The 12,827-nt window shown below is 57.4% G+C and overlaps 1 protein-coding gene across 3 annotated transcripts; it reads left to right on the top strand.

Moving 5' to 3' along the window:
* Positions 1-760: 760 nt before the first annotated feature.
* PUS1 (pseudouridine synthase 1) lies at positions 761-10,859 on the top strand. Of its 3 annotated transcripts, none has more exons than XM_072722600.1 (6): positions 761-827; positions 1,165-1,396; positions 3,141-3,278; positions 5,836-5,938; positions 8,492-9,183; positions 10,562-10,859. In XM_072722600.1, the coding sequence occupies exons 2-6, from the start codon at positions 1,175-1,177 to the stop codon at positions 10,589-10,591; spliced, it is 1,185 nt and encodes a 394-aa protein (XP_072578701.1). In that variant the 5' UTR covers positions 761-827; positions 1,165-1,174; the 3' UTR covers positions 10,592-10,859. The 3 variants fall into 3 exon arrangements, with proteins under 3 accessions (XP_072578701.1, XP_072578699.1, XP_072578700.1); XM_072722598.1 differs by having other exon boundaries at positions 795-813; XM_072722599.1 differs by lacking the exon at positions 761-827 and adding an exon at positions 868-1,079.
* Positions 10,860-12,827: the final 1,968 nt, after the last annotated feature.

Raw genomic sequence — 12,827 nt, 5'->3', positions numbered from 1 at the left:
TCACCCCGACCTGCTCCCTGCCCCCTGGGCCCGGGGAGGGCAGGGCCGTCCTGAGGGGCCGTCCCGGCCCGCCTGCCTGAGCTCCTCCTCCTCCATCCCCGCACCTGAGCTCAGCGCCCGGCCAGCAGCCCTGGGCCCCCCCAGCCGCACCCCCTCCGGCTGCCCGGCGCCGCCGTCCGGTCCCTCCGGGCCGACGCTCCCCAGGCCCCCCCCTCCCGGTCAGCGGCGCGCGGGGGCCCGGGGCCCTTGGGGCTTTGCGGTGCCGGCTCTCCCCGCGCTGGATGTGGTCACTGGGCGCCCGCCTCCCGCCCCGCGGGCCGCGCTCCTGGGCCGCCCCTGGGGACCTTCCCGGACACCCCGCGGGGCCCCTCCGGCCGCCCCACGCCCTCCGCGTCGCTCGCCCGCCCCGGCCCCGCGGCCCCGCGGCCCCGCGCGAGGCTTTCCCGAGGGCCGCGCGTCGCCAGGTGTCTCGAGAGCGAGCGCGTGGGCGCCTCGGATCCAGGGGACGCCGAGTCTGGGCAGGCGGGAGGCGGGAGGCGCCGGGGAGCGCGGCCACGGCCCGGGGAGCCTCGGAACTGGGCCCGCGGCGCCCGCTCCGCGGAGCACCTGTTCCCCCGGCTCGCGACCCGCGCCGAGCCCCGCCCCGCGCAAGCCCCGCCCCGCGCAAGCCCCGCCCCGCGCAAGCCCCGCCCCCGCGCCGAGCCCCGCCCCGCGCAAGCCCCGCCCCCGCGGCTTCTGTCCTCGCCCGGCCGCCGTCCGCCGCGCATTCCACTTCCGCCCGCGGCCACGTGGTCCCGCTCCGTCCGCTGCGCCGTGAGTGGGTGCGGGTGAGAGCTCGTCCCCGTGGCCCGGCGACGGCAGCCTCCCGAGGGGAAGCCGGGCGGGCGGGGGGGGCGAGGGCCGGGCGGGCGGGGGCCGCGGGAGGGCCCGGGGAGGGTCCGGGGCGGGGGCCGGGCGCGTGCCCTCCCCCGCCCCCGCGCCCCGCCGCGCATGGCGGCCTCCAGTCTGCGGGCGGCGGCCGGGGCCCTGCGGAGAGTCTGCGGACCGTGGAGCCCGCGCCCGGGACGGCACCTGCTCGGGTAACCGCGGCGCGCCGGCCGGGCCCCCGCCCCCGCCCCCAGGCCCCGCGCCCCGCCCGCGGCGCTCACCGCCGTGTCCTTGCAGCTGCCGCCCCATGGCCGGGGACGTGCGGGCCGCCGCCCTCGTGAGCGCCGCGCTGGAGCAGGACCGCAAGGCCCGCGGCGGCTGGCAGGGCGGGGCCCGGGCCTGGGAGGACGCCGAGCAGCAGGCCAAGAAGCGCAGGGCCGGCCCGGACGCGGAGCCGCACCGGAAGCTGCCCAAGCGGAAGATCGTGCTGCTCGTGGCCTACTCCGGGAAGGGCTACCACGGCATGCAGGCGAGGCCGGCGGCGGCGGCGGGCGGGCGGCGGGCCCCAGGACTCGCCCAGGCCCGCCCCGGGGGGAAGGGGGCGCTGACCTCTGGGCTCCCTCCCCTGCGGACCACTGTGGGGCCCAGGCTGCGACTTCCGGGTAACATCTGTGCAGCGAGGCCGTTCAGGGAACAGGGTGTCGCTCTTCACCTGGTTCTCCGCGAGATGCCGCATCGCTTGGGGCAGCGCCCAGCCCGGAGTCCCAGCAGCCCTGAGCATTGCTCTGGTCCCAGGAGGTGCCCCTGGGGCTTTCACGACTGTCCTCGGAGCCAGGGGACCGGCCTGTGGCTGTGGGCAGGGGACTGAGACTCCTGGGCTCCTGTCTCCTGAGGCCGAGGGGCTGGGCGGGCGCTGCGGGTGTTCATCAGAAGCTGGAGGCCCAGGCTGTGTGCGAGCAGAACGCCCTGTGCCGTCCTGACAGGCCGCAGGTGCCCCACAGGTGCAGGAAGGCTCTTGTCCCTGTCATCAGCCCCGAAACCTCGGTTGTCTGTTCTCTGATCTCGGTGAAGCTTGAGTCAGTAGGAAACTCGGTGCCATGCCTGGAGCGTCCAGCTGCAGCAAGTTTAATACGCCTGTGCCTGCTCTCCCAGGGCGTGATAATGTTCACCATGAGTCGTGGGAGTAGGAAGTGGACTTCAGGTCGGGTCGCACCCGGAAAACTGATTTTGTGATGTTGGGTCCCCTGTGCCAACAGGGCCAGGGGATGTAGCCTTGGGAATGCACGGACCACCCCAGCCGCTGCGTGTGGGCAGTCAGCTGCTTTTCTGAGAGGGATTTTGATGAGGTGCATTTTGCCTTAGGCACGTCTTCAGAACCTTGCTGTGTCTCCACGGCTTCTGCTTGCCCCAGTTTTCCTTTTAGGGAAGTGAGGGGTGGAGAGTTGACAGTGGCAACTCCATCCCAGAGTTGATGGAAGGACAGATGGAGAGACTGCCCCTCGGCCACCTTCCCCACTGCCCCAGCTCTGTCCATGTGTGTTGGTGTCTGAGGAGCATTTATGACTCAGTGCGTGCAGGGAGACGGTCAGACCTCAGGAAGAACTTCCCACTCTGTTGAGTCTCAGCGGACAAAGTGTTCGGGGGCCCCCTCATGTCCCTGCTGTGGGGAATGTTTTCTTTGAGAAGCATCAGGTGGTCACGTGAAGGTGACCTGGAGGCCCTGGGTTATGGTTAGGGCACGCTGAGAAGGGGTACTGTTATTAGGAGGTTCTAGAAGTGGTGGGTGTCCCTCCCTGCTGTGCATCAGTCCCAAGTAGTCGTACAGGCTGCTCACGCGAGCTGAAGGGTTTGTGAGAAGCCAGGGATGCCGGGTCTAGCCCTAGCATCCTGGAGTGGGTTTCCTGCCCACTGTGCTGCTAAGGGCGGGGGGCGGGGGGTGTCCCTCTGCAGCCAACAGCTGCTGACCACAGTCGGCTCTGTGGCAGGAGGGGCGCTGCTTTCAGATCTGACTGGGTGGGAGGGATTCGTGTCCTGGGTGACACCCTCTGTCAGCTTCTCACCTGGCTGCCCAGGGTGGGGAGTTTCTAGAGATGGGATACTCTCAGGTACCTGTCCTAGTTGCCATAGGGTCGGGGAAGAGCCACATTGTGTCCCTAGGGCCGCAGGTGTGGGCACAGCACTCAGGTGCCCTACGGGGAGCGGCCCAGGCTCAGGGTTCCCATTTGTGGGCAGTGACTGAGTGAAAAAAATTGGTTTTCTACTCTTTTCTTCAGAGGAATGTTGGATCCTCACAATTCAAGACCATTGAAGATGACTTAGTGTCTGCCCTGGTCCAGTCTGGTTGTATTCCTGAAAACCATGGTGAAGACATGAGGAAGATGTCCTTCCAGCGGTGCGCCCGCACAGATAAGGTAGGTGCCGCCTCTGTGTACCCCCTGCAGGTTCTAGCAGCACCTGAAGCTGCCAGTGTGTGTGTCCTCCGCAGCACTCGGCAGCGTCTGGACACAATGTCCACCGCCTTGGGCCCACGCAGCTCAGGCATGCCAGGTGCATAGGATGGGATGTCCCGTTTTCCAAGAGGGGAAAGGAAGCAGGTAGCTTTGGGGTTAGTCATTGGTTTTATTTAACTTAGTTTATCCAAGATAGTCTTTTTTCACCACATAATCAATGTAAATACAGCCAGCAAAGCACAGTTCCCATTGTTTGCATGTGTGCACGTGTCACAGCAGTGCGCTGTGTGCTCCACGCTCACAGCATGTCACCACCACAGGGGCCACGACTCATAGACTGGGCAGCCTCAGTGGCTGTGGCCGATGCTGTCTGCTCAGTCCCAAGACTGAGTCCCACTACGCTGGCTCACTGCCTCACACACCTGTCCTGGGCTCCGCCGTGGCCGGTGTGGCAGCTATGCCGGGTGGTCTTGCCGAGTTGTGCTCCTGGGTATGGGACCAGCATGGGCAGGAGCTCCCCAGAGGAGGATGGAGGGATGCTGGGCAGGCGGGTGGGGCACAGCTCACAGCATGTCTTCTGCCCCAGCCCTGAGATGCCTCTGTGCCTGTTTGATGTCCCTGGGATTCTGACACAGTCATGGGCAGGTTAGGATCCTGAGCAGCTGAAGAACACCCGGTTCCAGAGGTACCCAATCCCGGGCTTCGTGTGCCAGGTGATGCAGTAAGCTTTCTTGTGGTGCAGGCTAGGGTCCTGTGCTTCCTTAAGTCTTCCTTTACTCTTTAATTGTTCTAATTACAGCTCTCTGGTTGTTCCCAGGGCAGGAGAAAAGCAGCTATTTGCCTGAGCTAATGGAGAGAGAGTTTCAGAGCATGGTGCTTAATTTCCACTGTTGTCAGAGATTGTTCCATTCCAACATGTTTTCCTCCTACAGTTTGGGGAACCTGAAGACACAGGAAACTTCTGATACTAACGTCCCAGCAGTCATGTGTTCAGCCCATTGGAAGAATAAATGATAGCTTTTTTGTTTGTTTATTTCAGACTCCTTAAAAAGTAGCTTTGTTGAAATATGATTCACCCCTTCCAGGTTGCCCACTTGTGTTATTCAGTGGATTCTGATGTGTTTGCAGAGTTGTGGCGCTGTCCCTGCAGCAGGTCTGAGGACACTTTCATCTTCCAGGTCCCTTAGCGGTCTCTCCTGCTCCACCAGCACATACAGAATGTTCTCATTGACACATATGAGGGATACTGAAACATAGCAGTGCCATCTATTTTCATTCCTTTTTTTTTTTTTTTTTTTTTTTTAAGATTTAAAAAAAAGATTTTATTTATTTGAGAGAGAGGAGCAGAGGGAGAGAGGGAGAAGCAGACTCCCCGCTGAGCAGGGAGCCCAATGTGGGACTCGATCCCAGAACCCTGGATCATGACCTGAGCTCAGGGCAGACACTCAATCGCTGAGCCACCCAGGCACCCCAAGATTTTGTTTTTTAAAGTAACCTCTACACCCAGCTTGGGGCTCAAATTCACAACTCACATCAAGAGTTGCACATTTCACTGACCAAGCCAGGCAGGTGCCCTTTTTCGTTCGTTTTTTTGTTGTTGTTGTTTTTTTATCTAACTGTTTGAAATCCATTGTGTATTTCCCACTCATGGAGTGGCTGTCTGATGCCCTCTGTGGCTGTGTGTGGCCAGATGCTCTGTATGAGAGAATGTGGACCTGGGGGCAGTGGACTTAGTCTGGGTAGCATCTTCATTGTTCATTTTTTGTTCTTTTCCTCAATCTCTCCAATTGTTTTTTAGAGAGCAAGGAGGAGGGAGAGACTTAGATGGCACAGTGGTCGCCCCCTGGTTTGTGGGGGACACATTCCAGATCCCTGGTGGATGCCTGCACTGTCATTGGTGCTGAACACCCATGATATGGTGCTCAAAAACGTGGCCCAGGGAGAGACGGCAGCAGTAGCTCAGGGCAAACCAGGACATTACAGCCATGTGCTGGCCTGGAAGTTCTGTGAGTGGGGGATCTCTCAAAGGCTTTCTGGGCTGTATCCACTGTCCCCTCAACGAGGGGAGGAGATGAGATGTGCCCATGTGATCAGATGGGTGCAGATGGCATGGGCTTGTGCTGGAGTGTCAGCAGCACGGGTGACCACGGGCACCTGGAGTGGGGACAGCAAAGCCGTGGTTGAGGCTGGACAACCGCTCTTCCTTGCTTGGCCGGTGGTTTCCTGACTAAAATGCGTGCTCTTTTTCCCTATGTGGTGTGGAGCACGTATGAGGGGGCCTTTATTTCCCACCTGCCTGGTGTGCTGTGTTCCACTGGGCTCTGCAGCCACCAGTGATCCTTAGCGATTGTGCTGTGCCTGGCCCCTTGGTGTGCGGAGCGCCGTCCTCATGTATCGCCAGCCCTTCAGATGGGCTCCTAAACCCAGATCTTGTGCAGGAAATGATGCGGCGTTGGCGTGGTCCTTAAGGAAACCACCTCATGGAGGGGTGTGCCTGACCCTTCTGCTTCCTTTGCAGGGTGTGTCTGCGGCTGGCCAGGTCGTGTCCTTGAAGGTGTGGCTGATTGATGACATTTTAGAAAAGATCAACAGCCACCTTCCACCTCACATTCGGATACTGGGTAAGAATACTGGGTAAGCGTTGCAAGGCCGAGTGCTGCATGGTGGCTGGGCCTGCAGGAACGTGAATCCTCAGACTGCCCTGGTGCAGAATTAGGACACTGGGGCGATTGCGTAGTGGTTGGTAGAAGTGGTGGTTAGTCCCCAAAGGGATGAGCTGGATAGACACTTGGAACCTCCCTTTGTGGCAGCACCTTGTTTCAGCTAAACACTGGACATGAACATCCAGGTTTGGTAAAGTTAAAATTGGGGTGATAATTAACCTCTTAAAAGCAGCCTGTTAAATGGGAGTTTTAGGTCTTTGTTGAGACAGTCCTGTCCAGTTGATTTTCTGCTTTTGAGTGGCGTGTCCAGGCCATTAGTGTTTCTGTGCTTTTGGCTTGGTTGGTTGGTGTAGAGCTCGCCATTGGTTTCTTTTTGTCTTTTCTGTTCTGTGTTCTCCTTTTTCTGTTTTCTTTTGGATTAATGAATGTTTTTCCTAATTCCATCTAATTATCACCTTGGTTGCCTTGTTAGCTGTACCTCACTGTGGTTTTTGTGTTTGCTTTGAGGGTTAAAGCAGGAATTGGTAGATCCTCTGTAGCAGGCCAGGCCATGTGGCCACCTGACCTTGTCTCGGCTCCACGCCCATCTGCCTCTTCACGCACCGGCTGTTAGGCAGCCACGGTGGCTCTCTGTTAGAACGTCCTTCTCTAATATCCACTCACCCCACTTCTCAAAGTGTCTGAAGACGACAGCAGCACCCCTGCATTAGTCCCCTTGGCCCTGGTGCTGATGGGCATGTATCATATGGCCACTTGTGCTACTAACCCATGCAGCGTGGTTTTTTTTAGGCAGCCACTTGAGAAAACCTTAAATGGAGATTTAATTGATATATACTGCAGGCTGTATTTAAGTGTAGGGTTTAGATGCGCGCACACACCTGTGGAACCATCCAGGGTAGGGCTGCGAACCCCTCTACCTCCTACCCCTCCTCACTGGCTGCCACTCATCTGCATTCTGCTGCGGATTAGTTTGAGCCCGAAGTGTTTTATGTGAACGGAAATCAGATCGTACGTCTGGCTTCTTTCACAGAGCCGGGTGTGCACGGGCCCTGTCATGTGGGCGTGCCACACATTGTTTCTCCGTGTGCCTACCAGGGGTGCTAGGCTTCCGTGCCATCATGGACAAAGCTGCCCCGGGTGTTTGGTGCAAGTAAAGGGGTTCTTTCCACGAAGGTGGTAACGCTTATTGGTTACTTTGCCTACTACTGAATGTCTGTGTTTCAATGTAGCGTGGTTTTTGTTTGCTTTGCTGTGGTCCTTCTGTGCCTCTGGGGGAGGGTCCCCTCCCGAGACTCTCCTCACGTAGAACCAGCGTTTGCACGGGAAGCTCTTTAGTGTAGTCCCTAGATCAGCCCCAGTTTTGCTGAAACAGCTCCGAATCCTGTACAGTTACCACAATAGTCGGCACTCCCACTGCAGTGTGACGTGGGGGCAGGCAGTTTCCCTCAGTGTAGCCCTGGGGCCTGGCCGTTGGGCAGCCTGGACCCTGATCCCGGCAGACAACTGCCTGCACGATGTGCCCTGGTGATGCTCCGTGTGGACAAAGTGAATTTTTTTTTTTAAGATTTATTCATGACAGATTGAGAGAGAGAGAGAAGCAGAGACATAGGCAGAGGGCTCCTCGTAGGGAGCCCAATGCAGGACTCGATCCCACATCCTGGGATCACGACCTGAGCCAGAGGCAGGCACCCAACCGCTGAGCCACCCAGGCGTCCCTGAAAGTGAATTTTTAATGCCAGGCAAAAAAGAAAACTTAAAACTACCTTCAAATCAAATAGGACAGTAGAGCGAGAGCAAGGAGGGCAGGAGCCCCAGGGCCAGGCTGGCTGGAGGCGCCTGGCCACTTGTGCGGTGTGGGCCCAGACTGACCCCTGAAGGCCCAAGCACTGCTCAGGCAGAGGAGGGCAGGGGGCTGCCTGGTCCTCCCCAGTACTTTGTCCTCAGGGAAATTCTCTGTCTGCACATGTACAATTCTGTGCTGCTCACAACTGGAGACCTTCGCACAGCACACACTTCATTCTGTCTTCATCCTTTCCTTGAAGTTTGTGTGTTGTGTGTCTGCTGGGTCTGTCAGCTCTCCAAGTGTGGGGCCTCACATCCTGCAGACCTGCCTTCCTGTGTTTCGGGGACTGCCTTCTGCTTCATCCTGCCAAAGGTCTAGAACGCGTTTGAACGTTTTTCTCTTTCTCAGTTGGCTCTAGTTTTTTGTTTTGTTTTGTTTTTGCTGTTAGATGTGCTGCTGCCTGTAGCCTCCCGTAGAACAACTTGTAGGGCATGGTTTCAGGTCTGCAATGTATTCTGTGGACAGTGGCAGAGGGCAAGCATGCACCTGCCTGCACCTCAGCAAACCCTGGGGTTTTAACACCCCTGGTGTTTCCACTGAGTCAGTTTGCATAACTGCAGTTGAGCATCAGGTACGCGTGGGTTCAGTGCCTAGAAGCTGTCTGTCCAGGTGCTCATTTGCTCATTGGCAGGGAAGTGTTGTCCTCACTTGCCTCCTCTCCCCTCAAGGACTGAAGAGGGTCACAGGCGGCTTCAACTCCAAGAACAAATGTGATGCCAGGACCTACTTCTACATGCTGCCCACATTTGCCTTCGCCCATAAGGACCACGATGTGCAGGATGAGAGCTATCGGCTGAGTGCCGAGACGCTGCAGCGTGTGAATGGGCTCCTCGCCTGCTATAAGGGCACACACAACTTCCACAACTTTACGTCGCAGAAGGGGCCCCAGGAGGCCAGCGCTCGGCGGTACATCCTGGATATGTTCTGCGAGGAGCCTTTTGTACGGGAGGGCATGGAGTTCGCGGTAATCAAGGTCAAGGGACAGAGCTTCATGACGCACCAGATCAGGAAGATGGTTGGCCTGCTAGTGGCCATTGTCAAGGGCTATGCCCCCGAGAGTGTGCTGGAGCGCAGCTGGGGGGATGCGAAGGTGGATGTGCCCAAGGCGCCAGGGCTTGGCCTGGTCCTGGAGCGCGTGCACTTTGAGAAGTATAACCAGCGCTTTGGCAACGATGGGCTGCACGAGCCACTGGACTGGACACGGGAGGAGGCGGGGGTCACGGCATTCAAGGAGCAGCACATCTACCCCACCATCATCAGCACTGAGCGCCACGAAAGGTCCATGGCCCAGTGGCTGAGCACCCTGCCCGTGCATGACTTCAATGCCACTGCCCACATGGCAGTGGGCGCAGGCACCAAGGTGGGGGCTGTGGCTATGGGGCTGGAGGCCAGGGTTCGGGGGCTGCCACAGGCCCTCCCTCTCGGGAGCTCGGCCAAGCTTCTAACCTGCTGTGCACTGGTGTTGTGTCTACTATGCAGATAAGCAAGCTCAGGCACAGAGTGGTGTGTCAGGTCCTCAGGGTCACACAGCAGCGGATAAGCAGGGCTAGGGCATTGGACTGGGTGGCTGGTGACCCCAAAATGCTGCTTGTGCTTGTTCCCCACTGTTTAGTGACCTTGGACAGAGGCTGTGCTCTGTGGTCTGCCTTTCCGTTTGTGGGTTGGAGGTGTCAGGTCAAGTGCTTCTGGGGCTGGCATGGCTGGGTCCTCAGCACATCACTGTTGTCCTACTTGTTCCGAGACTTGGGGTTCCTAGAGAGAGGCACACAAGATGCTTACCACCTGCTTTGGGTGGGCTGTTGTCTGGCCCTTCGTCCTGGGGTCAATGTATTCGATCCTGCTAGGGTCACGGCTCTAGAGCGGCTCATCCCTGTGGGTTGTGTTTTAGGAGGAGGGCATCTGGGGCCCTGGAGCTAAGCATCATCTATGGCTTGAGTTCTTTCCCTGGGGCGGGAGATGTCCCTGAGCTGTGTGCTTCGGGGGCCCAGCCACTCTCCAAGGATGATGCTTACCTGGAGTGCTGGGAGAGTGCTTCTTGTCGTCTGCACACCCAGAAAGGCACTGTCCTTCCTCCACACCTGGGCTTGTAAACTTAAGCATGCAGGTAAGGTAGGCAAGGTGTGGAAAAGCAGGTGTGCAGGTGAGATGACAAGTGGCAGGGGTGTCAAGTGATGGGGATTGGACATGGCAAGCAGAAGTGCTCCTGGTCTGTCTCACTGCCACCAGGCTGGCACGTTGTGGGGAGTACCACGTTGGGAGAGCTTAAGTTTTTCCAAGAGAAACAGGCATTCCAGAATCACGTTAAATCTTCCACTCTTTCTGTGTTGATGGTGACCAGTTCTCCCCAACAGTGTGAGGCCAGATGGAGCATGTGTACACATTGGAGCAGGGGGCCAGACTTGCCCCCTGCTTGACTCCTGCTGGGCCAGGCTTCCACTGCCTGCTGTCTGTAGATAAGGGAGGGCCTGCGATTGTGCAGTTTGGAGTAGCCCTCCTTTCTCTGCCCTGGGGGCACTGCATCCTGTGGGGATCCTGTGGAGCCTGATGAAGACCCCCTTGGCCCCAGCCCTGCCTCTCCCTGAGCAGATTGGGTTCTTGAACTGTAAGCATAGAGACCAGGAGTCGGGCTGAGACCCAGGGCTTGCACTTGTCCCCGATGATAGGGCAGGCTGGGGGCAGGCCCTGATGCTGAGCTTCCCCACAGACAGCACCCCGACAATTCTGCTCTTGTTCTGCAGGTGCCCAGCCCTCCAGAAGACAGTGACTGAGGTGGAGGCTGCCTTAAGAGTGCCTTGGGGTCGCCCACAGGTGCAAGGAGCCGCCGCGGCGGGCTGTCCTTGCCACCATAGGAGAGCCACACTGCGGCACTGCCACCTCAGGGTCGTGAGACCTGCATCATGTTGGGTTTCATCACAGGAGGACCTGTTGCGAGTGTGTTCTTAGCTGTCATTAACTGTATACACCTCAGAGTGTAAAGACACTATTTTTTTAAAGAAGGAATTTTCTTATTAAATAAGACAAACTTTGTTTAAATCACTCTGGTTTGTACGTTTCACCTAGTCTTTCCTGTGTTGTTTGCCTCCAGAGAGGGAGGAAGTGCTGTGTGCTGTTAGGAACAACGTAGCGCTGGTGGGTAGAGGCCAGGGCAGATGGGCGCTCCTGGCAAGCCCTTCAGATGGGGCTCGGTGGTGGCTGTACAGAAGCCAGACAGCCCAGACAGGGTGATCCCTGACCCCGAGCAGGGCTCCTCTGTCCATTTGGCCCTTTCCGCACTTGGCCTTCACCGTCTCATCCACCCCACCCCTGCCCACGTCCAGGTGTGAGGAGCGGGACAGGAGAGGGGACAGAATGTGCCCCTCCGAGCTCTCCAAACAGAAGACCCATCAGTAGCTTTTTCCCTCATGGGTCAAGGGCATGTCACACGGTCCTGTCTAGCTGCAAGGGATGCTGGGAGATGCACTTGGGAGAACAAGTGGTACATGATGCACCACAGAATAAAAGTGACCTGTTAGGAAGGAAGGGGGGCAGGTGATGGGCAGGCAGTGGGCAAGTCTGTGGAAGGCATGGATAGTTTCAGGTAGAGAAGTGGTGTGATTGTGCAGGTGCTGGTGTACCTGCACAGGTGTGTGAGTACACATGATGATGTGTGCATGCAGACGATGGCATATGTACCCATGCATACGCATGTGTGATTTTGTGTATGCTGGTGTACCTGCACAGGTGTGCGAGTACACACCTGATGCATGCATGCGGAAGATGTATGGCATATATACCCATGTATGCATGTGATTGTGGGCATGCTGGTGTACCTGCACAGGTGTGCGAGTACACGTGATGTGTGCATGCAGACGATGCCATAAGTACCCATGCATATGCACATGCGATTGTGTGCTGGTGTACCTGCCTGTATGCATGTGCTATGTGCATGCATGTGGCATGTAGTGTGTATGGGCATACCTGTGTATGCACTAGGGCTGGGCAGGTATCTTCGAGGGCTTCTTCCAGGTGGACAGATGAGGTGTCATGAGTATAATCATGAAGACTGGATGCTGGTGGTGACCTGGGGGAGGCCCATGAGCAGAGGGTGAGTGAAGTAGGTGTATGCAGCCAGAAAAGCAGTTGGACTTCCTGATGCCAGGTGGTTGGAGGTGAGTACAAGAGGGAGGATTTAAGGGTGACGTGGGCCTTATGCTTGAACTGATGAGCTGGGGCCACCGGGGAAGGGTGTGTTGGGAGAAGATAGGTTGGTGTTAGGCTGATGTGCCCATGATAGTCAGGGCTCTTTATTAAGTCATTTCTGAGGACAGAAATTAGTTGAATAACTGCTGGGACTGTGGGTTCTCCCATGAAAGGCTGCAAGGTCTTGGTCTGAAGACCAGTCAAACCTCTAGAGTAGATAACTCCCAGTTGTGGCTGTTAAAGTAATGAATGGATAACCTGTTTAAGTCACCTTGGAGGATCCCTGGGTGTGTGGCATGTTAAAGTAATGAATATACTTGAGCATTCCTAGGGCCTCCAGAGGTTTGTGGCTTCTCCCAGTGAGCCCTTTGTGTATATTGAACCCCATCTGGTCCCCCCTTCACAGTGGCTTACAACACACTGGCCTATCTCAACATAGCATGGCTTTGCAGCCCCAAAAGTCTTCATTGTTCTTGCTGGTGGCTCATTGTGTAGATGGTCTGCCCTGTCCAGCCTGCTGCCAGGCATTTGTCCAGACCATCCTTATACATCCTTGTTCACATGTGTGAGTAGCCCTGGACGCAGAATCAGCAGTTTGATGGGTTTCTAGTGGCCACTTGATTTTGACAGCTCTTGCCCTCTGCGGAGCCCTGCCTCTCACTCCCTCCAGAACCTCAGGGGAGCAAGCCTGACTTTGGGGCCAGCCCCAAAAGTCCTCCATTGTATGATCCTTCCCTGAGTGTGGAAGGCCATACAAAGTTAGGGCGAGGATCTGCATAGTCAGGGGGCCAGAGGCCAGAAAGCAGTGTTATCCCAAGGACACAG

The sequence above is a fragment of the Vulpes vulpes genome, chromosome 10, assembly GCF_048418805.1.
Source record: "Vulpes vulpes isolate BD-2025 chromosome 10, VulVul3, whole genome shotgun sequence".
In the NCBI taxonomy this organism is placed as follows: domain Eukaryota; kingdom Metazoa; phylum Chordata; class Mammalia; order Carnivora; family Canidae; genus Vulpes; species Vulpes vulpes.
This window is presented reverse-complemented; position numbering and strand designations above follow the sequence as displayed.

Bases quoted from the DNA above. Each gene is read 5' to 3' on its own strand.
- PUS1 (XM_072722599.1), top strand. From the start codon at position 991: ATGGCGGCCTCCAGTCTGCGGGCGGCGGCCGGGGCCCTGCGGAGAGTC. The intron at 1,080-1,164 runs GTAACCGCGGCG...GTGTCCTTGCAG, and splicing joins CCGGGACGGCACCTGCTCGG to CTGCCGCCCCATGGCCGGGG. The intron at 3,279-5,835 runs GTAGGTGCCGCC...CTTCCTTTGCAG, and splicing joins GGTGCGCCCGCACAGATAAG to GGTGTGTCTGCGGCTGGCCA.